The sequence below is a fragment of the Falco peregrinus genome, chromosome 10 (genome assembly GCF_023634155.1).
Source record: "Falco peregrinus isolate bFalPer1 chromosome 10, bFalPer1.pri, whole genome shotgun sequence".
NCBI lineage: Eukaryota > Metazoa > Chordata > Aves > Falconiformes > Falconidae > Falco > Falco peregrinus.
In genome coordinates this window covers 2262529-2289845 of record NC_073730.1, presented here as the reverse complement: position 1 = coordinate 2289845, position 27317 = coordinate 2262529, and the positions used below count along the sequence as shown (strand labels likewise).

The following is a 27317-nucleotide window of genomic DNA, read 5'->3' as shown; positions in this document are numbered from 1 at the left end:
TTTATTCTAGTTGCCAAAGACATAGCAAAGGAAAGACTTGGAGATGAATACGAAAATAGTAAGAATCTTAACTGAGAAGGTCTTACCAATGCAAGAGCAAGCCAAAATTTTGACACATGGAAAAGGGACTGAGATACATTATTTATCAGCAAAACAAAGCTGTAAGTAGTGAACAGAAGTTCGTCTAGAGGTTGATTATAAGTAAAAATTACTAATTTTAGCTCTGGGGGGGATTCCTTATATAGAAGGTCTGAGGAATTTTCTGAATGTGTGATGGTGAAATAGTAATCCTTATAAATATTTGGTGAAATCAGGAAAGACAGGAATCAGTAAAGAACAGAAGATTTTCCTTGGATTTCTGAAGTGTTTCAGGACTTGCATTTTATTTTGCTTACATGTATTTATGAAACATTGCATTTCTTGTGCTGCTGTGGCCTAGCTAGAAACAAAGTTAAGAGTGTACTGTACTTTAAATTCAGATTAGGCTACAATTCAAAATGAAATTGTAATGTAACTAAATTGAAATTAATAAAATGGAAATTAATTGGAAATAATGTAAGACTACTTGAATTAAAATTTTAAGTGAATTAAACGAGGGTTTTTTTCTTTCTGTGCTTGCACATAAAATGGTAGTTTTATACATTATTCCTTACCATTTTGAAAAACAGGTTGGCTTTTACACTAATGACACAGATTAAGATTTAATGTAAGGATACGTTACTAAAAGACTTTGTATCAATTTCTTTCATTTTACCCTCTGTTTACTAACAAGGACTTCTGACAGCCCGGCCATTTGTTCTATTCTCTTGCAAGAAGTAGCAAAATCTTTTTGAGTTCCAAGTTCTGCCATCTTAGATGTATTTTTTTCTGCTAGAATGTGTAATATTCCAAAGAACCTCATTCTGATCCAGAGTAATGCACCCTTAATTAATTTCATTAATTGATAATAACATTTATTTGCACTTTTAACTTCATAAACTAGATTTCAATATCTGTAATGTATCTGTAAAAGGGTATATTCTCTGTAAATTAAAAACCTTGCACTGAAAGGATATTATCTGTACCAATGGAAAAAAAAATCACATATTAAACAGTTGCATTGTCAGGGAAATGTTTTAAGTTAATTTGAATCTAATCAGCGTGGTAGTTGAAAACAGATAATTCTAGATTAATATTATAGTGTATGTATTTGGGATGAGGTAATGTATATATGCTTAATTCTTTCTATAAATATGCAAAGTAAGAGATTAGGGAGACTTTCAAAAAGTACTTTGGCTACAAAAGGTTGTTTCTTTTGTAGCATAAGTAGTATCAGTTGCAAAGACAGCCTCTCACCTGTATCCTATAGGGCTAATGCAGCCTTTTGTTACTGTGCCTCTCCCAGTACCAACCTCCTGTTCATCATACAGCATTCGATGTTACCACTCTGGGAGTCTGTATGTCACGTTAAGCGCCTGGAGAAGGGCATGCCTTAGGAAAATCTCAGACATAGCAAGTAAAGCATCGCTACATTTGTCACTTCAACTCAGCCTGAACATTCAGATCCACATCCTAAGAATAAAATACTCTATAAATTTGACTTTTCTACAGTTTCTGTTAAAATCTCAAGTCATTATCTTCTCTTTAACTACACCTCCTGTGTTCAACACACACAAAAGTGTATGAAGTTTACTACTTTTGTGTAAGAAAAAAGAATCCCACAGCATTTCTTTTTAATAACTGTTCAGCTACAAAATTTTATTGGTATCCTTCTATGTTCCCTCTAGAGGATGTAATGCACAAAAGCATTGCCACGGAACATATAAAATTACAAATGAAATTTATTGTAAAAAGTAGAATGTCTTCTAGACTGGTGTCAGTATTTATTTCATTCATAAACCAAAACTGCAGGTATAATATATTCATTGTCAGCAAGTTCATGTGTGTAAATTGCCATCCAACAGTATTGACTGATATAAGACAGATATTGAAAAGACAATTTAAATTTACTCTTCCAAACATAAACTGTTCCACAAAAGCACTGTAAAAACTCCTTCAAGGTTTTGTGTTGTGCTTCACATTTATGGTTAACTACATAATTTGGTTGTGTCATAATCCACTGTGTTTGGCAATTTGGCATTAAAGGCCTGCAAAGCAGATTGAATCCTCACCACTTCACTGGTAGACAGTTTGAGTCTATGACGAAGCAAGCAAGAGAAGAGGTCTAGACGACGTTGACCAGGTGGAGAGAGTTTATTTACACGATCCCGTATCTCTAACAACTGCAAAAGTGCTGAGTCCTGTGATCCCTGCGTATAGGGGTAGTCGAGCTGCAAAATCAAGTCTCGAATTGCTTCTGGGTCAAAGTGCATGCTGTAGCCAAACACTTGGATGTTATTGATTTTCATGTAGCCCAGATTTCTTGAGGGATCAATAAATTCCAGGGGTTCATAGTAGATGCTCTCATTGCCATTTGGACCATTTGACTTTATTCGACTCCTCAAATAGATGTGTACAGTTTCAAAAAATGTCTTCCACTTGTTGCCCAGAGTCAGCGTCCAGTTATAACACTGAAGGGGTAAGTCCAGTTTAGTCCGCTCCCAGTCTGGGAAATTATTTTCATTCACAGGCATAAACCAGCTCTCAGAGTGGCTGCCCCCAAAAGGGTTGACATAAACAGCAAGAACAGGCTCTAAGGTGCTGTTTTTAGTCAGGCAAATTTGAAGGGAGAGGCCCAGTATCATATGGACCAGGCTAGACTTGTACTTGTTACTCTTAAGAGTAAGGAGCATCCGCTTGCGCCAAGAAGGATCAAACCAGCTGTTGAGGCGCATGTCGTTGCTGATGAAAATGGCGTGGACCTCAATTCTCCGGTCTGTCTTCTGCAATAAATACCTCATTTCCAGGTCCTGAAGATCTGTCTCGAACCCAATGTAGTGCTCTGTTGATTCTGCCACTTCAGGCTTGCAAAGCCCTTGGCTCAGCATGTAGCCAGCATTGCAGCTCCCACAGCGGGTGCGATTGTCAGGAGCACAGCTCAGGCACGCCGAGCCATCTCCAACCGTGCAGGGAAGGAACCCGTGGCAGGCAACCTGGTCATTAGGGCAGGTGCATGTGTGAGTCTCTTCAGAAAAGCTTCCCAGGAGGCCATTTTCATTGCAGTAGAGAAAGGACTGGATGCGGTTGAGCCAATAGTTGGAAGATCTGCAACATTAAAATAACTTTTTAACACAAAGAGAGACCTGCATACAATAAATGCAACCTTATTTTTTTTATCAGAAAGAGAAAAATAAAGCTGTTTTTAGTAGCAGATTAAGGCACTAAAGTCAGATGACAGCATCTGCTGTCAGATAACTACATGTATAAATTGCCTTTTAACAATGCAAAACCACAAAAGAAGTTTCCTTACAAACTCACAGGCACAACAGGAACATTTGGTTCATGTATTTCCTCTTTCTGTATCTCAGGAACCCTGACAAAGATCCACTTTTCTGTAATTGTCTTCAGATTAACACCTTGAAATCCTATACAGTTGAGATTATTTTTCCTCATACTATTTATTCAGGGAGGTGCTTTGTATTTATCTAAGTGTGTATAACTCTCTACTATCTCTCTATTTCATTATGAAGATTTTTGTAAGCTTACAAGCATTCTTTTTTACTGGCTGTAGCCACTTTGATTTACAGACAGTGAGCCAAAACACTTTTCTGGAATAACAAATAGGACCATACACCCTACGAAAACAGATTCGGTCTTCATTCTTCAGATGATTTCCAGCACAACAATATCCTTACAGGAAGCCTTGCATGAACATGCTGTGTTTACTTTTCATCTTTGGAGATGAAATTAAAGGATCACTTTAATGTTCTGCTTGTCATCTCATTTTGGTTTCACCAGAAGCAACAGTTAATGTCTTGCATCACACTGGCAAAACAGATACTGAAAGCAGCAGTCTAGGCTGATGAGGCACACTCGCTAGAAGAAAGACAATAAGGAAAAATGGAGTTATATGGAAACAGTAAAGAGAAAAATTATCTTCTTTCTTTGTCTGAATTTTTCAGTTCTTATTAAGCCTAGCAATGCACAGTTTAAAGAAGCTGTTTTGGCTGCTGCAGAGTCAGATCTATTGTTGCCACATGAGTGATGATGGTTGTACAGTTTCTTCCCTTTTCATTGCATTTTTTCAAAAAGAAAATGCAAAAGCCTCATTTACTGTTGTCTTACTTCAAGTCACATCTGTATTTGTCTCAAATGTTAGAAATCTTATTTTTTGTTGTTTTTTTCCTGACTATAAAATAAATACTAAAACTGAAAATCTATGGCATCTCAAAATCTAATCATTTAGAAACATGAAAATAAAGATCAGTAAAATTAAATCATTGTATACTCTGGTGACTTTGTTTAATCTTTTTTTTTTTTTTTTTTTCTTTACCTTCTCTTTTTCTGGTTGGCAGTGGAATCTTCTTGTTTTGAGTTGTTTGTGTTTTTTAAATACATATAGTCTATCAGTATTTTCCAGAAGTATAAGTAAATATAATAACACCTATTAAATGAATTCCTTAACGCCATTCTTCTTTGCGCTTATTTGAAAGTCAGTGTTAAGCATAAATATTTTGGCAAATTTTTCCTTCATTTCCTGAATAAAAATCATAATGTCCATTCAACAAGAAAGGTCAATGTCACAATATAAGTTATTCCAAAACAGAGTAGAACATTAAAGCTATTGCTCTCCCAGGTAGGATGGGGAGTTCCTGTGTACTTTCTCTGGGCTGCCTTGCCAGTAACCCGTACCTGCTGAGCGTGCCCTGGCAGCTCACAGGATCGGCAGCTCAGGTGTGTCATGACCCCGTTTCCCATTATGGGATGAACTTTGCAGCCGGGCAGTGTCTCACATGGTCTGTCCTGTTGCTATTAGCCCTATGATGCATCACAGCAATCAAAACAGAGAGGATCCTTGTCCAAAGGAGTGAAACTAACCTTTCAAAGGTCTCTCATTACAGCTTTTTCCTAACTCTTAACGGCTCTCTGTACTTATTTCGGAATGGACACTGGGCTTCAAAAGCTGCTGGATGTAAGATATAAAAGTCTGGGGGTTTTACTCTCCTGTCGATTTTTGGGTTATGCCATTTGCTTCACAATAGCCTTTCATAAAGTTGTTATTTTGGTTTGTTTCATTGGACAGATGACTGGGCAGATTTCAAGAGTTTGTAATTTACTTTGTAATCTCCAAGTTTTCTGCTTGTACTGTTACTACCACTTGGTACCACATGACTACTGCATTAAGGTTAACAGGTTTGTTAATACGAATTTTAGCATCCTCTTCCACTGCTCTTGTGAACAGAAGTCCATGCTTTTGAAAAGTTTTGTGATGTATTAGCAGTACATTTCCAGAAAACTTAATTTTGCATAGAGTAACCCTGAGCTTACAGTTGTGATTTTGAATTCATTGCAGTGAAAGATAAACATTTGAAGACTTACTGTAAAGATTTTCCATATATCACAAAGTGTCGCCCACAAAGGCTAAATCTGTTTGGCTCACACAAAGCATCAACCATGCTAGGCAGTCTGTAGCATCTAAGGATAGGTTTGAATGATATATTCTAGTCAGAAGAAAGATAAGAGTGCCTGAGCTTCAAAGCCAGAGCCACAAGGCTCCATTAGTATTTCAGCAGAGATTAGTACCTGGATTTGGCATTGTGCTAGTATGGACAAGAAATTTCTGTATGTCTTGGAGGTTAAGCATATACCCCGGTTTACAGTTCAGACACAATCAGCTTTAAGCTACACAACGGTTATGAATTTCTGGAGCCTAATATTTAGATATGTTATGATAGATTTTAATGAGTAGATTTTTGCATGTCGATTCATTGAGGTGTACTTGGTGTCACTGGAAAGGTGTTGGCAGTGGGAAGGCAGGAACAGGAATGCCCTGTGTGAGAAGCAGCCAGGGGCTGCCCCATACCAGACACAGCTGGTTCCAGCTTCAACTGGTTCCAGCCAACAGTTCTTAGCTCGACCTACGAGCTTTTTTTTTTTTATTTCCCCCTCCCCTCCTACTGAGGAGGGTGAGTGGGAGAGCAGCTGGGTCAGTAGTCGGTAAGTAGGCATCTGGCAGGCAGCCTGTGCTAACCCACCACATAAGGTAAAGGAGATAATTTGCATCTCTAAGTTGATCCCTGTTATGTTTCATCTACCCTCTCTTCCTCTTAGATATAGTGGATAGGTTTACAGATTTTTTTAAAATATGATATTATTACTTATTATTCTGCTTATTATTTGGCATTAAAACAAGTCAAAGAATGAACTTCACAGTAGGTTTTTTTCATATAGAAGAGGTTTTGGATAAAGATGGGGATTATTTCTCCTGTGACTACACATGATCATTAGATGGCACAAGTATTATTTCTCCTGTGAATACACTTGTCCCATTAGATGGGACAAGTATCTGGCGTACACAGGCACCAGGCTAAGAAAGAGAGACCAGCATTACTGCAGACTGATGAAGAGAAGACGGCTGGGAAAGCAGGGAAGGAATTCTCTCAGTCCACAGAGGTGATGGAAAGAGAGACACCTGGTGAGGAAGATAGCACTGTTGGAAAGGAAGAATTTTCTATTGTTGGAATTAGCCTATTTAAACCAGCAAAATTAATTTGCTGGCAAGGGTTGATTTGGTTTGGGTTACTCACTTCTTCAGTCACATGGTCTTTAAAACATTTTCTTTCCTTATTAATGATCTAATCTACTGTTTCCATTATTATGAGAAGCAAAACCTTTAATGTCACTTTTTTGTTCTTTTTATTTTTAATGAGCCTACCTTCCTTCTTTTCTGTTAAGGGATAGAAAAAGCAGTCTAAAAGTCTGCATGAAACTAAATAGCTGCACAATTAAGTTTCCTTTCTAAAACTTAGTTATCAGTTTATAAGTTATATTTAGCTTATTAATATCTATCTATCTATCTATCTTTGATCATAACTGTTGCAAGGAGACCAAGAACTTTAGAGGGAAGGAAGTTTTCGACTTATTCCAAATAAAGTTCAAAATAACAATCTTCTAATATTTTTTACCTTATTTTGATTTTTTTACCTGATTTTAACCAGAGAGCTGTCAAGATGATCTACATATACTTGTGTTTGAACAGTTTACAACATAAATACTTTTTTTAAAAATAAAATCAACTGCCTTTATAAATTCCTTTTAAAAAAAAAATCATTATGGAATACTGTGACTCTTTGTAAATTTATTGCTTTCACTCAAGTAAATTAACTAAATTAAGTGAAAGTACATAAAATGTCAGCAATAGCTAATTTATTTAAGCCACTCATCCTTAATTAGATAAATTCAAACTGGAATGTCATTCTGGAAGCTTTCTTTTTCTCCTAGAAATAAAAGATCATTTAAAATTCTGGACCCTGCAGTCAAGGGGAAAGGCTTGGTTAGAAGCAGATGCCTCCCGCAGGTCAACACCTGGCTGAACAGCTGGTGCAGCCGGATAGGCAGGGTTAGGATTTTACAGCCACCAGATCCTCTTTGAGGATGGATGGCAGCTGGGGAGAGATGGGATTTAAGAGAAAATAATGGGTGACATCTTAGGCAACAGATTTGCTGACCCAGTGAGAAGGGCTTCAAGCAATGTTACCTTGGGGCTGGAGTCAAAATGAGGACTAAGGAAAAAAGCATCCAACAGGTCAAGGACAGCAAATATTCTCCCATGTTTGGTACTTGCAAAATGGCATCTGGGACATTGTGTCTGGACTTGAATCATCTGTATGAGAGAGTTATCAACAGACTAGAGCAAATCCAGTGATGAGAAGCCATCAAGATGATCAGAGGGCTGGAGCATGCAACATGTGATGAGAGCCTGAAAGGAACTGGGTTTGTCTAGGCTGAGGAACACAAGACTAAAGGGCAATCTAAATGCTGTCTCCAAATACATTCTGGAAGGATGTAGGGAAGTTAGGCCCAGACATTTCTTCAAGGTGAACAGTAAAAGGACAAGAAACAGGTGCAGAAGTCATATCATAGCAATTTTGATTAGAGAAAGGGAAAAATTCTTGACGGTGAGAGTGGCCAAACACTATGAGAAGTTGATGAGTGAGGTATAGAATCCCCATCACTGGAGGTCTTAAAAGCTTGGTGATCCAAGGCCCTGACCAGACTTTGAACATGAACCTAGTTTGGGCAGATGACTTGCAAAGGTCCATTATAACCTAAATTATTTTTTGATTCTATGATTGTTTCCATTTTAGTGGAAGTTTTGAGAAAATTACAAATATTATCATAAGTATTAAAAACAGTACATAACTATACTGCTTTAGATTTTTAAGTACTTTTACAGCTTCATATTTTAGAGGAGCTGCTCTCCCTCAGTGTCTGTTGCCAGTAGAAGCAGGGTGCATCTCTACTACCTAGGGAGAAAAATAACCTCTCTTCCTGGATAACGTATAATCCATCCAAGATTTTGCTACTGAATGAGTGCTTTGTTGTTTAAATACTCTATTTGAGTATACCAATCCTAATTGCTTTTTTTCATTATTCATTATTTGACGTATTCAAGATCCAAACCCTAATCTGATGCCAGAAAGAAACACGCTTATTAATTCTGTCATAGGACCTAATTGTATTTTCCCACTAGTTCTTTTTTTCTTTTTTTTTTAAAGTTGTGTTGATACGTGAGGTCTACAGGAGTCACTGAGAAAACCTTCTGTTTACTTTGATAGTGATAGAATCTGAATCTCTGACTTTAAGCTCCTCAAGTCCACATTAAAGTTAATAAGAGGCGTTGCTCAAAATTTATTATACTTCTTTCTTCTCTTCAAGTATAATAAATTCTTGGTACTTCATTCCCCATGACATTGTTTTGTACACATTCCCAGTGTTCTTTTACCTTTAATCAGCTTTATTTAATCATTTATATTCTCATTGTGTTAATGGGGGACTAGTGACAAAAGCTTCTTATCTTGAGCAGCTGCTTCTTGTTTATAGAAGTTAATAAATAAATAAAGACAATTAGCTTCTGAGGAAAGGTTGAAGGAGCTCTCAAATTATTCTTTTAATGACACTGCAAACATTATTACTTGATTTGGAAAATTGTATTTACTTGCCTGATATGTCAGTTTTTCAAACACTGAGATATAGAACTTCTGACTTCCAAACCTAGTGAATCTAGCCGGAATCTTCCTAGTTACTTCAATGAGCTTCAAATCAAAATGGGATGCCTGAAATATCTGTGCATTCACCATCATGCAAAATTATCTGTTAAGCTATAACCAAAAGCTATTTTTGCTGAATCATACATTTGAAATCACAACTTTACTTTAGAAATCAAGTATTATTTAATTTAATGAAATAAAATACTTGATAAGTATAGGATATTTTTTATCAAAGTATATAATTAATTACAGCACCCAGGAAATTCTTTAAATTTTTTAAAACGCTTTTTTTGTTTGTTAATATTGGCCCTTTGAAACCAACTTTTTAAAAGCAGCCTGAAGTTACAAAAGAAGTGTAAAACTCATGACAGAATTTCTATGAAAACATAAATATTATTTATTTTCCTGTTAATTGAATACCTGTTGTCTTTATAGGAAATAGACCATCAAGCCTCTGCTCTGACTTACGCGAAGCAGAACACTGAGCCAGGTAACCCATACAAATCACATACTCCTACCCTTAAGTTAAGACCTCCAAACTGGCTCTCCCATATTCTGAGGTCTCAGTGTCACCTTTGACTGCAAAGCCTTTCCAGTCATGTGAACCACATCTCTTCTGTGGATGATCGTGTCCCTCCATCTCTGTTTAATTTGCTTGATCGTATATATCAAAACGAACATACTTGGTTGTCTGTGACAACATTCCACGCATTTTCTCAATTCTTAAAATTTACTAGGAAACACATTGTTAATTAATTATGGTTTAATAACAGCTCCAGCTCCACCTTCTTACATTCAACCCTTCTCCTACTATACTACAAGAAGATCAGGCTGTTGTTGCTGGATGATGAGACTCTTTTATGGGTGAATCTTTTGCTGCATAGGATGCACTAAAGAGTTGGCTACCATACTTTCAGCTAGAATACTTACAGCGTAAAGAAAGCTTTCCATATAATCTTCACATTTACACAAGCATGATAAAAAATAGGATAATCCTATGGAACTTAATGTATCAGTTAACATCAGCCAAGTTTCTGATGAGAATTGTCTTAAGAAATATAAATCTTCATGTGTTTATAGTTCAATTCTACATGAAGTTGCACTGCATTACCTCTTTATGAAATATTCTCCAATTCTGAATTCTGAAGTGCATTTAAAATATTTTGTAATCTTTTTTTTCCTATGAAATACTTTACTTTCAAAAAAAAATAATTTGAACAATAGCAGTTGCAAGTTTAATCCAAAATATGTGCTTACTCTTGTTCAATACACTGTAACATTAAATATAAGAACAAAGCAGTATGGTCACCCTATATAATAGTTGTAGCAAGTATTTAATCATGATATGACACTTTTACCTCCTTCCCTGCCTCACTAAGTGCTTAACATCTGTTCTACATCAGATGGCTCAGTAGCAGATGATGAGTACTCAGTGAGGCACGTGCTAAATAAAAAAATGAAGACAATTTAACAAGTGTATAGGCAGTAAAATACCCATTACCTATTTTTCCCTCCTTTGGAGGCCGAGTCCAGTATAAATCTGTAAGACAGCAACATCAACACCAAATGCACTTAAAGGCATCTCTGAAATGTCCTACTCTTGATCTTGTGGGTTTACCTCTTGGGAAGGACAAATAAGACTCCAAGTACTTTGTTTCTGTGCTGTGATTCATAACAAGAACATTAATTGCTAATAAAGTTGATAATGGTCTCATTTTTCTTCTGGGAATCAGGGTAAAACTACCAACTGTAGAGTCACCAGGCAGCCAGTGAGTGCTTAGAAGAATGAATGTTTGAAGTTCATTCAGCCTCCCAGAATTAAAGAAGTACTATAACCACCCCTCAAACAGACACGCTTGAAATTATTTTGCTGTGGCTCACGTTACAGGTATGTCACCGAGACTCCCAGTGAGAGCTGCAAATCCTACTAAAAAACCATGACAACCAGGAGCAGCACAGCTGTTCTGGGTTCGCATCTTACACTTTCACAGCTGGGTCCGCCTGAGCCAGGTACTTTAAAGCTGATCTAAAGGCCTAAGCTAGCTATGTGGACCATGGTGAAAACAAGGTAAGCGTGCTGTGAAATAGAGAAGGAATTTAATACTTCTCTAAATTTATATAAATGAAAGAAAAACCTCTGTCTAGAGGGATGCCTTTGCTAAAAATCCCGTTAGCATACACAGAAAGGATATTAAATAGCTATGCGATTGTTATGGAAATGTTCTTTCCATATGCTAAAATTGCTTCTAGCAAAGAAATGGATGGGGTAACTTGAGAAATCTAGCTCAACGTGGGACTCCTCCATGGTGGTTATGCTACAGGAGAAGGACTAGATGAACCAGGAGGTTGATTGTGGGATTTTGTTGCTGGGATTAATACAACCTAAAGTGAATCTATGTTGACAGATGAAAAGAAAATACTTTGTTCTGTCCTGTTAATCACATTTAAGAAGAATCTTTACAGATCATTCATCCCTTGTGTCACCATTCTGCAGCTCTTTCCTGCCTTGCCCCCTCCCCCCCCTCCCTATGCTGATGCTTTATATTTTAAAACCAATAACGCATGTCACTTAAGTTCCAGATAGTCTTTGCATTATAAGAAGTAAAGGAATTAAGCCCCTATAGTAAATTATGTAAACCTCTCACACCTCATAGGACAAAACTGCTATGAGTTGTATGATATTCCAGAATAAATATTTTGACATTAAAACATTTATTATTTCAGAGGATATATCTAGTTAGTTATAAATTTACTTACAAAGATTTGTAGCTGTAACTACGCTAATATTGCACCCTTCTAATTCTCATTGCAAAGTTTTTCTAGAATGAAAAACTTTTGCCACCCCTGCCAGCCCCCAAAGAATGGTTCTAGAAAAAAATGTTAAGATAACATGCCCACAATTTTTTTGACACAGCTATAATCATAATGACCATTGTGCTACGACGAGATAGGAATCAAACTGCTTTGTAGTACCACCTATTTGTTTAAAGAGGTTCAAATTAGAGACAACCTTTAAGAGCTTTTTCTAAATAATGATCCATAGTGCAGCAGGGACAAAGGAAATACCAGTCACATTAATTAATGCTGTGAAAAGCAGAATGAAAGCAATTGGAGGTGTTAGGAAAGAGAGTGTTCATGTACAGGAGAAGGAAGGTGTCACGCGCACACACACACAAAAATTAATTAAGCAAAAACCCTGAACAAGCGAACTCATCTGTGGCATTCTATGTGGCTATCTATGTTTGTAGTGTTAGATGAGCGAAAAACTCATCTTGGGCCTCAGGTTATTTGTTAAGTCAGTGCAATTTTAGGTGAACTTTTCTAGATATATGTTAAAGTGTTATAATAAAAAAAAAAATGAAGTTATAAAAAGCTTATCTAGGTGCTTCGGTGACAGATGAATATGCCCCTTTAAGGCATTGGAAAAATAACAAATTTGCTGTACCATGACAAACTCTTTTGTGTGAAAGAAACCCAAGGAAATGTCATAAAATTGGACTAACTGAAAGTAGACCCCCAACTCTACTTTTACAGAGATAGGTAAAATGAGGGCATGATAATGCCACATACACAACTGTACACAATCACAAAATCATAGAATGGTTTAGGTTGGAAAGGACCTTTATAGATCATCCAGCCCAAGCCCCCACCATGGACAGGGATGTTTTCCACTAGACCAGGTTGCTCGAAGCCCACTCCAGCCTGATCTTGAACGCTTCCAGTGTTGAGGCATGCACAGCTTCTCTGCGCGAACAGTTCCAGGGTCTAACCATACACATCCTAAAAATAATTCTTTCTTATATCCACTCTAAATCTACTCTCTTTCAGTTTAAAACCATTTCCCTTTGTTCTGTCACTACAGGTCTTGGTAAAAAGTCTCTGCACCTTTGTTATAAGCCCCTCTATATACCGAAATGCCACAATAAACTCTTCCTGGAGCCTTCTCCAGGCTGAAACACCCCAATTCTTTCATCCTTTCTTCACAGGAGTGGTGCTCCAGCCCTCTGATTATTTTTTGGCTCTCCAGCAGACCTGCTCTAACACGTCCATGTCTTCCTTATGCTGGGTGCCCCAGAGCTGGATACAGTACAGCAGATGCAGTCCCACAGGAGCATAGTAGGGGGGCAGAATCATCTTCCCCAGCCTGCTGGCCATACTTCTTCTGACGCAGCCCACGATAGGTTGGGCTTCCTGGGCTGCAACTGCACATTGACAGCTCATCTCCAATTTTTCATCCACAGGTACCCCCACAAACTTCTCTGCACTGTTGCTCTCTGTCCCACTCGTCCCAGCCTGTACTGACACTGAGTACTGCCCTGATTGTTTCCCTGCACTGTTGCTAGCCTTTCCATCCCAGCTGGATTTATTACATTTGAAAGAAGTTCACATGAATGTAGCTTAAGCAACGGCCTGTTGAAGCTCTTTGCTCTCTGTTCAACTGCCCACAAGGTAGATGTAAGAATGAATAAACTCAGCAGAATGAAAACTCTGGCTTAAAACAAGGAGAAAAATTAAATGGGATTTTTAAGTGAAAATATTTTCCAATTAATAATGTAAGATAGATGTGTAAAAGTAGCTAATTTAGGGATGCCTTTGGATCTTAAAATACATATAACATTGAAGCAATTGTAGTATAATTCTGAGGACAGGTCACATTGCTTGTATGTGCTGGCATCAACCTAAATTGAATACTTAATCTATAGGAAGAAGTGAGCCAGCAGGGGCTGCTAAAACTAACTGGATTCCCAAGACACACCCTGAGGCCAAATGCACCAGTTCAAAGTTAGTCTAAAATGTAGCTATGAACTGCATTTGAAACAATAACAAAATGTACCAGCAGCTCTAGTTTGCAGTGGAAATTCCAGAAATAATTAAAAAATAGCCTTGACTGCAAAGTCTTCATATGTAATGCAGCAGGTCACAAAAACTATTGAAAAATGAATAGACAGTACTGTATATTTTAATGTTGTACTTAGGATGGAGGATGCAATATCCATGTTCTTGAAGTATTTTATTCAAAATAAGAGTAAAATAGAAAGTCCAGAGACTGGAGATAACTTCTGAGCTTGAAGCTTTCAGGTATTTTGTAGGATAATTAAAAATCATGTGAAAGGGTAATTGGTATTGTGGCTTACACCATAGTAAAAATGCAAAAATACTGTGCTGACAAAAGCATCTAAAGTTTTAATCATTATGAGGGGTAAAACTGGATATGAAAAGAGATTTAGTGCCACAAAAATCAGCCATCAATTGTATGATTTTCTGGAATTAAACCTCATTAATACAGGTAAAATCATAGCCTCATTAACAGCCAGTAGCAGAAAGACAAGTCCATGATTACATCTGTGAAACTGGTAAACTGGTATAAGACCATTATAGTTTTCTATTTTTCTGCTGAATTTGTAACCTCTATTCCTATTTTAGGCATCCTTTTTCCCAGATACAAATAACTGAAAATTACATGTGTGTGTGTGTGTATGTATGTATGCATGTATATGTATATCTGTTTCTGTTCCTGCAAAATTTGTTACAGGTATAATGATGGAAGTATAGAAAATGGGGATGCTGTTCATGCTATTCCTGGTTCCTTCACAGTCTTTCCATATGACCATGACTACGGACAAATCACTTGTTCTTTTCTTTTGAAAATCTTGTTATTTCTTTTCCCTGCTATTTGCTTATTTAGATTATAAATTCAGTTGCCTCTAGACACTACTGTAATATAAACAGCAACAATCTGTCATTTTCTTCCTTTGTGTAGGATCAGAAGTATTATACCAAAACAAGAATCTCCCAGTAAAGAGTAATGGTTTTAATTAAAGAATACAAAGCCCAGTTCTGTATTCATACCTCACTTATCATGATATTAAACAAAATAAAATAAAATAAGATTCTGAGATCAATGTGCTTTTTTTCTCTCTTGTAATAACTGAAAATAACATAATAACTATAATTTTGAGCAAATCCTTAAAGTTTTAATATAGGCACAAAATACATTACAGAAGAGAGGTTTGGTTTTCTGCCATGATATGTTTGAATAAATTGTAAGAACACCCTTACATTTCTGAAGGAAAATTAAAGGCTGTCTAGAAAAATTGTATCATGCTGTTTTTGAAAAAAGCATGTATTTCACTCAATCGTATATAATTTTTGTAATAAGATGTCACTTAGGTAACAGTCATAAATAGGGAAAGTATTCATTTAAATGACCAGATGTTGCATGTATATAATACAAATAAAGAGACAATATAGTAATAATGCTTATAAGGAGATATCAAGTAATTGCATCCTTCTGACACTTGTATCTTCCTTAAACAAACAAAAAAAAAAAACCCCAAACAAACCCACAGTCTAAAATGCAATGTATAAGTTAATAGAAAGGCTTACACTGGGTCAACGAAAGAACAATTTTCTGCACATTGATCTGCAAAAAAAAGGAAAATTAGAATACATAACTGAGAGTGAGGAAGCAAAGTCCCACCTTAGGAAGCTGTGAAAATTTCTTTTGGAATGTATATAATTATACAAAGATAAAGTGATTTATCTTGTAGAGCTATTCTCGCTTCCTCAGAAACTGTTAAATGGTTGCTAAGAAAAAAAGATCTACATACGCAATTCAGAATAACAATCCTTGCAGGTTTCTGAAATCTTTGTACTTTCTACTCATCAATATAACTGGCTCACTCTGGTTAGAATAACCCACAGGAGCCACAAGCGATTGTGATGGCGGTGGCTGAACCCAGGATGTGTAACACCCCTTGGAAACCCCTCAACATTTCTCCTGGTGGAACCACGTGAAAATATGTAATTGTGATGTATGCCACTACTGAATCTGTTTTGGCGTTTGTTAACTCCTGTACAATACTTTGTAACTCTGTCAAAAACTCAAAGTTGTTAGGATCTCTCACAGATACATTATTGAATTTTGGGGTTGTTTGGTGGTTGTTTGTTTGTGGTTTTGGTTTTTTTTTAATTATTGTTTTTTCTGGACATTTTATTTCTTTTAGAAAACATAGTTGGGACAAACTGTTTTGTCCATAGTTTTATTTTCTGCATCAGTATGTTATCTGTTAAAGTCAGTCACAGATGCTGGGATATAGTGGTGGGACTCTGTGCAAATCCCCTCCCCCTGAGAAGAGTTTATGAAGGCTAATGAGCTATGCATCATATCCTCAGAAATGACAAGTCTTGCAAAGAAAGAACAGATTATTTCTGATAGGCTATTTATCCAGATATTTAATCTCATTCTGTTGAGATGGCCCCCTCCTCATTATTACGTTTTTATATAAAATAATACTGAAAGGTAGAAAGAAAATCTCCCCATGCAGAACTTAACACCTTGAAATTTTAGTTTAAAGGGTTATAGTTTAAGAAAAATAAAAGCAAAACAAAACCCACAAACATTTTAGTCCCTTTTAAATTCCCTCTTGGTGAAACTAACATGCTGCTGCTGGAAGGAATTAGTTTAAGGAGCTTGCCTTTCACAAAGAATTTCTAGAAGTTAATATTAAGAACCATAAGTGGATTGGAGCAGACAAGATTTCCTTCTAGGGGGGAAAAAAAACCCAACCCAACCCAAATGTCTTAAAGAATGTATTCTTCTGACAAGTGACATATAACGTTTCAGAGCCTACAACAGTGTATGTTTTAACACCTATTTAGCATTCTTAACACAGCTATTTTAAATATCTTTGATTATAAGCACTGTGGGATACTAAAGGCTCTGGAGAATTCTATCATTAATGAGGTCTCTAGTATTCTTTCTATATATATCTGTGTGTGTATATATATATAAGCACACACACCCCTTCTTAATACCCTAGGCACTTTCTGAAAGATTGTTCTGTCTCTTCCAGAAAGACCAGATGCTCTGACCTGGGAAATAAAAAAAAAAAAGGAGGGGAAAAAAAAAAAAAAAAAAAAAAGGGAGAGCTACAAACATCCCCTGGAAATGTCATTCCAGACCCAGTCTCAGGGGCTGCAACTGAACCATAGGAACAAGGGTCATGACGGTATTAGGGGAATGATGATTATTCTAATTAATGGAAATGAATGATAAAGTGAGATAAATTTGCATTTTTTTATTGGGGAAAGAGAAATTATGTTTCCCACATACAAGAAGCAGTGCAAGACTAAATCATTGTGTAACTTGCTGGTCACAGCCCCAGACTGTGGAGTTACCATGTACTGTATGCTGATGTCAAGCTGTTAGAATGTACTTCTCTTAAACGAGGTTTCTTATATGAAATTTCCATTGAAATGCAAGCAGCTTGCTTATTTCTGGAGAGTTACTTGAAGGGAGGTTGTTGCACAAGCTGCAGAAATTTGCAGTGCTTTCCTGTTTTTACAGAATGAAATGGCATGCACAGCAACTTTCTATCTTTTGCTTGATGTATTTGGATGTCATATGTATTCAGCTTGGAACCTATATACAGAGTAAATAGCACACTTTTTTCCCTTTGTACAAAATTATATATCTCCTGTAGTTCAATATCTTTTCACTTTTAACTAGTTAAGCTCAGAAAGGATGGTTAACCTTTAAGATTGTGAATCAGATCATGAAACATGAAGAATTTCATAGGGATAGTTTAAAAATTGTTAATTATTAGGGTGACAGCACTACCAAGATATCCCAAAAAGGATTGCATCCATTGTCTCAACACCACAAAAGCTATTGTACTTTCTATTGAATTTATAATAAAAGTGACCACAAGAAAAGCCTGAAGACATCATCTGTAAGGAAAATGCCAATCTGCCTCAAGAGTCTTTGCCTTGAAGAGTTTCCAATCTAAGTGCAAAACAGACAAAAGGAATAGAAATAGGATGTAGGATGTGCTCACAAAGGTTTTAGAGACATAGTGAGGGGATGATGAGAACTGGAGGTGGATCACTGCAGAGCCACTAGCTAAAGTACAAGTCTGGATCTTCAGTATTCCCTCTGTCTGGCAAAGGATTTCCTACTGTGCACAGTGAATACCACTGAATAACGAGGAATAGCCACAAAACCAGCCCTAATGTCCCCAGGCAAACTTACCATCCATTATTTCTCCTATTATCCAATACACAGTCTGTATACACGGGGCTTGAAGTCATCTTTTACATGGATTTTGGCACATAAGGTGACTTAGCATTTATATTAAAGGAGCATTTACAGGACAGAGATGTTTTGGTAGGCTCTTTTTCACCCTGCTTGCTATGGCACTTTCATTCAATGCATTTATGCCTTTTCCCTCGTCTCCAGGTGCTACCATTTCGTGGTGCTTTTGACTGACAGTGAAGGTAAGCGGGCTTGTCACTGGGAGAGTAAGCAGGGCTCCAACACACACACACTCTCACCTTGATGAGTAATTACACTGCCTCCGCAACACAATCAGTCTCTGCTGGCAAACGGACTGAGAAGCCCAAATCCACATATAATCCAGTGTTTTTCGCAAGGCTGCTTACAGCTAAAACTGACATTACCAGAAAGTTAAAGAAAAATTGACCCTGCTCAAATGTTGCTTGCTTGTTTGATTTTAAAGTTAACTCTTAACAGCCCAATACTCATTCAAAGCAAGCCAAGCTGTATGTGATATAGGGAGTGCAACATAATGTTAACCTTACATCCGGCAGGAGCTTTACAATCATCAGTACCACTTACTGCTATGCAGTTTTGTCAAGCATTGGTATTATCTGAATGCTTATTACTCTTATTCTATTTAATTTACCTCATTATGGACTTAAAAAAAAGAAAAAAAAATCATCAGTAAAAAGGACCCTTTTAACTTCAAACATTCATGATCAACCAGTTACACAGTCCTAGCATTTTCAACACCAACCTGTAGCCCTGTGAGAAACCATATGCCTGACAGTAGCTGCATCTCAATGATGTAATTTTAAAAATATTTAAGAATGCCACCTGTCCTTGAAAACTGTTGTATGTTGCAAATGATCCTTATTTACTCAAATATAACTTGACTGAATTCTTTTAATACTATCTAGCAGTTTCCACTGGGTGTTTTTAGTTTCTATGGAAACAATTTCAATTATTTTTCACATAGGACTGAATTGCTGCATAGACTACCTGTCCACATATGGATATTTGAACTCTTGAATGAAATATCTATACTCTTAGCTCCAGAAAGAAAGGATTTGTTGGGTACTCTAAGTCCATTTAATTTCCCAGGATCAAATAATTGAGATGGGTGAGAAAACTTGAAATGCCATGGTGTAAACTCTAGTGCATCCTACTATACCCTGCAGGTTGAGTATCTCAACAATTTCCCAGCTTCTTTATGAAGATATTAGGGTAAAATTAACCATTATAAAAGAGGAGGAAAGGGTTGCTGTGGGAGAAAGTCTTATTTGCTTGTTGAGGGGGTTATTGCTTCTGGTACATAGTGATCTGTAATTTGATTGATTCTTTCTACTGACCTTAAAATTTCCTACTGAAGTTGAGCATGGTTGTCAAGGAGGTTATTTTGCACACCTTTTAAATTTTGAACTTTAACGTCTTTTATATTTTCACCTTTTACAACATACACCATGAAAAAATGATTATGCTTTTTAGCCAACTTGTATTCAACTGATGCTGTTAAGCACATAAAACATGAAGTCATTAGAATCCATTTTAAATCAACGTCTGTAATGCCAAGACATAATCTCCCACCCCCAAATCAAGGTACTTATCCTTCAGGTAATCCTAAAGACAGGTATAGTCCTCAAGTACATGAACAGAAGGCGGCAAGCAGTAAGGCTGACTGAATTCTGACAGGATGTCTCAGGTAGCTAATTCCTCTGCCCTTTGCTAAAGTACAAACCATGACTTGGAGTCAGGGAGCTTCAGTTTAGGAACAGAGCCACTGGACTTCAGACAGAATGGAATCAAGGTGAAGAACACATGGACAAAAAAGTAAAAGCCCTCTGCAGATGCCTAGCTTTAGCTTCTACAAAAAGAAAAATAATGTTTTCTGAGCTCTCATACTGTTCTGCAGAAAATTGCCATCTTTTTAATGTTGGAAGATATATTTATTTTCTTCTTGACTACTTTTAATGTCTGGGTTTTGTTTTCAGTTATGCATGTTTCCTTTGGAATGCAGAATTGCAGTATCTTATATAAATGCAGTGCTAATTATGGACACCTTGCACATAACAGTGACCAGGCTTTCTTCTAAATATCACAGGGACATTTATTACTAATAAACGAAAGACAGTCTACAAAATTTTTTTCTAGGGAAGCTTGGCAAATGTTAAGGAAAATAGATCACTTACATTACACTAAGTAATGTACCTTTTTCTAGGTCTAGACCCAGAGCAATTATGGAATAACTGTCTTATCTGAGAGGAGGGTGGAAGCTGTGTGTTGTCTTCACATCAGCTAAAGAGAGTGGTTAAAAGATGATTCTTTTTCTTCTTTTGCCAATGACTACTTCAGACATTGGACATAGCTGCAATTCATTTTCTCCTTGAGCAGAGATCTTTCTCAGAAATGATTGATGGATAAGACTTTCTGCCCCCAAAGTATACTCTACCAAGGGCAGAGTGAACCAAAGCTACTTCTAAGGGTCATATGAGGTCACATCACAATGAACTCAGAACTATCACTTCATACATTTTTCATCCCCTTTCCTTTCCTCATCAAATAACAACCTTAAAATAAATCAGCAGCAACAACAAAAACAAACAAGAAAATAAATCATCCAAAGTTTAGAAATGCAAGCATTTGAGGTGGCCCCTACACCTGCGATTTCCCTATGTTGTATGTATGCTCTGGAAGTCATCTTTTATTTATTTGTCTTTTCCTGGAACCATTTCTTAATTTCTTTGCACTGAAAATCACTCATGGATTTCCTGTGTCTCACTGTTTTAGAGAGAATTTCAGACCATTCTGCTCTGCATTGAGCCATGTTGAATCTATTAGCCATTTGTATAATAAGTTATCAGAACCTTTGATACAACAGTGATTGAGCTCAGCTGTAGAAATATGCAGCTTCTCTATTCAGGATCCACTAAAATGTAAGTGATTTGTGAAGATGTTTTCAGACGCTGCTCATGATTCTCCTGTTTTGCTACTAGAGTTGTGTAGGCTCTAAGCAGTGAATCCAATTTAGTGCATGAGCAGCACTTGTGTTCAGCATGACAATAACTTGCAAATACTTTTTTAGATGAGCATGCACACCACATTCACAGGTTCAGGAAGCCCTCTCCAATTAAAAACAGATTGTCCTTAATAGAATCTATAAATGTGAACTACAGTATCTGCTCTATTTTCTTTTGCAAGTTTTTTTTCCTTTGTAACAAGTTCACCCAACTGTTTTCTGCTTTATTGTCTTGATAAGGCAGCAAATTCCATTTCCTGCCATCTGTTGCTAAATTCACAACTTTCCACAAGATTAGTCTGTATGTATAGGTGGTTTTTTCTGTTACTTTAGAGAATTTACTAAATATTGGCAAAATGAATGTTCCATTTTTGATTTATTAAAACCTACCTTGATGGGTTGATTGGGAAAAAAAAAAGAAAAAGAAAAAAAAAAAAAGACTAAGATTCTCCATTATCTACATTGTGAGGTGATTTGTTGGTTTCCAATTTCACCTGTCTCTTCAAACTTACAGTCTATTTCTTTTAAGATGTTATCATTTCTAAAGCATGTTTTTTACTCAGCTTAAACCAGGTCTGTTGCATTCCTATTAACTGCTTATGTGTCTGTTTTCAGTGGTTCTTTCCTTTAAATGTCCAAGAACCTGTAGAGACAGAAGTAATTTTGCTGCAGTGCTGTTGTAGTTACTCTGTACGCATTTAGAGGTATGTCTGCTATTTCTTGTTGTTGTTTGTGTTTTTTTCTAAATCTGCATATAAATGCTTCTCAAATTTAAACCTCCCTGGTGCTCGTTGGATGCTGAAAAAGATCATAGGAAAATCTGTCCATGAGGATGGTAGTGATAATTAACAGAGATCTCAAAGGAAAAGGAAGAAGTAGTGAATAGAAGTTCTGCTTCATAAATAATTTATAATTGAGGGAGTTTTAGGAAAAAAATCATGGTCATATATGAACACAGAGAAGTTCTCAAATATGTATGCACAAATCTCATTAGATGAGATAGTCATGAAGGAAAAATCCTCTTTTTTTTTTTTTTTTTTTTTTTTTTTTTTTTCTGGTGCTGGGACTTTCAATATTCTCACTGTCATTTAAGATTTTTCATTTGGGACTCTAAAGGAGCCACTCTTGTTTGTTTTGTTTTCATGTTGCGTGTTTTCCCACTTGGATTCTGAAGAAAACAAAACTTCGCAGTATTATCGCTCAGTCCTTTCTACCATTCCTTCATTATTTCTGCCCGCAAGTTTTGGAAGTGTTCAGCTAGTATCTACAAAAATTTGCAAAGGGGAAGAAATATCACAAATATTGAGTTCCTCCTTGTTTTATCAAAAGAAGACAGTCCATAGGATGGACAGCCTATTAAGTTGCAGTGTAAGCTCAAATATTCCATAAATTCACATAGGAATTCAACGAGAGGCTAATTTATAGGTAAACAGGACATACTAGTTCAGTGCTTACAGAGCTATTTTCTTTTTTAATGATTTTTTTTTAGGCAACAACTGCTTAGAAAAGATAAAGATTCTTAGGTGGAAAAAAAAAACCAAATCAAAACAATAAAAAACAAAAAGGAAACAGTCTGGTAGATGCCTGATGTATTTTAAATTGTGTCTTTGTCAAAAATCACATCTTTAACAGATCTTCTATGAACACTGAAGTCAGTCAAAAGCCAAAACCAGTCTCTCTGAAGTCATTAAGATATATCACCTTTCTCCCAAGGTAATTTGTTTATGACAAATGAAAAATGACCGCAGGAAAACACTACTCGCTCATGCCAATAGCTTCCTTGTTCTCCAATTCAGTAAAACCAGCATTTGGTATATTCAGAAATCCACCAGTACAGTGCACTTCTATTTATCACAGGGTGCCACGGAAGAGTTACAAACTCACAACTACAGTCAGTATGCAAAGCTGAACCATTCCAAGGGGGGATAGTCCTTAAGAATATCCTTGTTTTCACAGCCAACGTTCTCTAAAGCAGTGTGTCAGGGTTTGAGCAACTGGAGTGAAACTATTATTTAGGTGTATTTTTGAAGCGTAAAGAATGAGTGTATTTTTTAACTGTATAACACAATTTGCTAATATGTACTTACATTATTTATCATGAAGATGGTTTTATTAAGGTTAGTATATTTGCATTATTCCTATTTATTGTCAGGTAAAGCAATATGTTGCTTAATATTATTCATTTCCTTCTGACCTGCTAAAGTATTTCTTATTAAACTCCATTTTCTCCTAGCAGGATCTGTCCTTGTAAGAACTTGAGGAACACAGAAGTGACATTGTATTAATATATCGAAAATACTGACAGTGTTCAGTGTTAAGTATATAGTCATTGCCTCACAAAGATACAGAATATCATATACTAACAAATAAAAAGCTGAACAAAGTTAATTTTCTATAGCAAGTCACAGTTTTAAAATGCATTCAACATTTTCTCTTATTCATTCACTGAAAGCTTAAAATATCCATAACAAATTAAAAATTATTACAGGAAAGTAGTATCTGAGCCCATGTCAACAGCTTGTTTGGTCCTTAGCATACATACTGAAGAACAAAGTTCAGAAATGTGGATTTAATTAGTATTATTCTTCTATTAAAAACTGGGGGGGAAGAGCTAAAATTGTACTCAGAAGATTTTATTTGTGTAAAGGAACTTCAGAAAATTTTTATTTCTTCAGTGTTAATTTTCTTTTTACCTGTATCTGATACCTGTCAAGTTGTTCTGTAGATCAACACGATTGCTGCTGTAGAAATCAAACTGAAACATTTTCACTATGGCTACAGTTAAAAGTAATGTAATTAAATTGTTAATATTTCATTAATGGTAAACTTTCTGTCATAAATAACAGAAAAAAGAATGGGACAGAAGTTAAGCAATAAGAAATTTCTCTTCTTGTGACTCAACTGATCATAAATAATAAAATTTTGGGGGAAAGGACTATTAATCAAGGAAATGGCATTTGTTATAAAAAGTATCTTAATTTGGATAGCTATTATATTTCTGAATATATATAATATTCAGATAGGTGTTATAAAGGAGAACTCTTATTCTTTCGTTGTGAGATCAGTGGGTATCTTCCAGCTGATGCCAGCAGCCCGTCAGATGAACGTCCTTTGTGAGCCAGATTTCGCATGACACATGGCAGCAGTTCTAATTCCGGCTGAGTTTCAGCAGAATTTAGATGGTTGCAAATTTTTGTCCTGTAATTAGTGGGCAATAAAAACCGTAAGTCAAATACCCTTTTTATTCAGAGTTGTTAATACGCTTTCGCCTCTCTGTGGCTGTCCAGGTTATTCAGGTGCCTGCGTACACCCGAAGGTACATCCCACCGGGGGGGCTGCTAGCGGTACCGCAGACACCCCGGGGCATTTCTTTAGGCTTAGACAGGACATGGAAGGAAGATGCACTCGATCTTTAAAAGTACATAGGCCCTTTCTTCAGAAAATAGTTGTGGCTTTGTGGCTAATCCCGTCACCATGAAGTACAGTAACAACTGTGTTGCTGGTCCTCAGAGCCCCAGTGCCCCACCGCCAGCCCCCCAGCCCCGGGCATGCCCTGAGCCTCTCCTCAGCCCACCTGAGACACAGAAGTTAAGCAGATAATCCTGTTTGTGTGCTCCCGGGCTCAACCAAATATTTACATCTCTTCCAATACTTGTCTAATGACCTCAACGTCCCCTAAAGAGCCTTCCAGTGTTTTATATTCCTCATCTTGCTTGAAGGGTGAATTCCACAGAGGAAGACCGAGTTTCCATGCAGTATATCTCCCTTTGTAAGAGCATGGGAGCTGTTAAGACTCCAATCATCAAGTAGCTATTCAGAAGTGCTATGCTACGATAATCTACTTTTATGGGAGTTTGGAAGATGAATATAAAATAACATAATCCCCAGCTGTGCTGTTATGTGTAAAGCCATCCCATTAATCATACTCAGTTTTACTTTATAGCTTAAAAGTATGCAAAGTGTTACTGCCATTCAGGTGCCTTAATACTGTCAGTTGCATACCTTAACTGCATTTTAAAAGCTATCTTCTCAAGAAATTAAGCACTCAATCTTTCTTTCCTCCAGTGGAAATGTTAATTCAGCACCTTCTGATGTCAACAACATATGCAGAACAACCTAGAAATCTATGCAAGCAAATGAAACTTCAGAAGCATGCCAGTTTCTATATCCAAATATAAAGTGTTAACTGCACAAAAATAAATAAATAAATATTTTAAAAAAAAATTCAATTATTCTGTTTCTTTGCAGATTGTCCAAACTGATGTAGCATCTGTGTTTTTCCATGAGGATACTGGGCACAAAATAACAGCAAGTGGTTAAACTACATCATTGCGGGGAGAGGGGATTAGATTATTTGGGGTTCAGAAGAATCCATGCTAGACTGATGCTGCCAATAAATAAATGAAAATCTTATTAAGGTCCAGGGGAGCTTGCAGACCTAAGAGTGCAAAGAAGTAAATAGTCAGAACTGCTGGCTTTTTTCCTGGAGCTGATAGCATTGATGTGATGTTGGATTTGAATTGTGATCAAGCAACTGAGTTCAGATCTAAAAAAAAGGAGTATGTAAGAAGGTCAGGAAGAGAGCAAACTGCTGTAACTAGTCACCACTTTTTATCTGATAGTTGAAAGCTCCAGTTTTCTACTTAATCATCAAGGCAATACATCAGATCAGAACAAGGAAATGTTGTGAAATAGAGCCTTTTCTTCCAAAACGTGGAAAGTGCTGTGACTCAGAGGGATTAATTTGTGATGTACCTTCCTAAAACAAAGCTTCTCAGAGTGAAAGAGCAGAATTCACAACGCAAGACAGTTTTATAAAATTCCTGAGGGTAGGTTTAAGAAGCCATTTATTTGTGGGGTTTTTTTAAGATACAAAGTCTTATGCATTTTAACTTGTGTGCACAAGACATTTCTGCTTCACTGTTTTGAAGGAAAGTTGTACAGTTCTTTTGGAGAGAGTTCTGCAAATGTTCTTCTTAATTTTATTCATTAAATTTCTGTAAATGTGTGAATATGATTTTCTGTGTGCAGAGTTGTATATTTTATGTCAATGATTAGGGTTTATGATCTGCAAATATTGCAAGGTATTTCTCATTATGTTTACTATCAAGGCTAGACTTTTAAATTAGGAATTACATTAGAATTATGTGAATTTCACACACACAGTATATGGGTTCCATTTCTCTATCACCTTCACACAAAGTGTGGAAAGGATATAGTGAATGCTCTTGCAAACTTCAAAGACAAAATAGATTAAAAGAGGTTTTTTGTAAAATATATTTGCAAGTTTGGGTGAGATGTCTGATCCCATAAACTGAGACTTGCAATGTCATCAATTTCACAACTGCATGGCACCGTTCATCTGAATTTGTCTATAGACCTCTATAACCAGATGACTGTCTGCTATTCAGCAAAAAGAAGAAACAGGCTCTGGAATCATTATATGCCAAGATTCACAGGTGCCTCCTGCAGAAAACTTCTTTATAAAGCTTCAGTCCTCTGTGTCAGGACACTAATCTCTATTCAGTACAGGGACATTTTGCCTTTCGTAGACAGAGGGTCTATTTTTATCTTTGAAGTTAATCCAACACCAAGTTAGAGCAACATTTAGAAGCACAGATGCAGATATTTTGTATAGACTTCCTTTTAAATATTCATGGGTGGAAACCTGTTTCTCTACTATCATTCAAAGCCAAGGATTCTGGCTTTCATGAACTTTTGCTCGCCTCTTAATCCACAAGTAAAATGTTTCCTCTCCAATGCAATTGACATTATATCCAAATGTGGATATACATAGATAAGTAGTCTGCATATGCAGCAGATGGTCAGCAGAAGAAATAAAAAATCACTTAATGTTGAACAACCTCATACCAGTGGCAAGACTCATTAAACTGTGGACTGGACACAGCAAGACAGAAATGCTGCTCAAGTGTTTTGCAATGTATTGAGGGCTAAATTGATGAAACAGAAAGTCTGCATGCTGTCTTGGGATTTGCTACATTGGTCTCTACTCAGAGCTTATTTAAGTGAAGTTTTGTAGAGGAACATTAGGGACAACACAGTCAGCAGCTTAGCTATCCATTTCACAGTACCTTGCTCACATCTTGGATGT

The 27317-nt window shown here is 36.5% G+C and overlaps 1 protein-coding gene across 2 annotated transcripts in view; it reads right to left on the bottom strand.

The window, feature by feature from the left end:
- Nucleotides 1–1716: 1716 nt before the first annotated feature.
- BRINP3 (BMP/retinoic acid inducible neural specific 3) overlaps nt 1717–27317 on the bottom strand; it is a 213860-nt gene continuing 188259 nt past the window's right edge. For both annotated transcript variants that reach the window (XM_005231130.3, XM_027777866.2), the window contains one exon: nt 1717–3183. In XM_005231130.3, coding sequence (XP_005231187.1) covers nt 2067–3183 — 1117 coding nt within the window. In that variant the 3' untranslated portion in view covers nt 1717–2066. The remainder of the gene's footprint in view (nt 3184–27317) is intronic.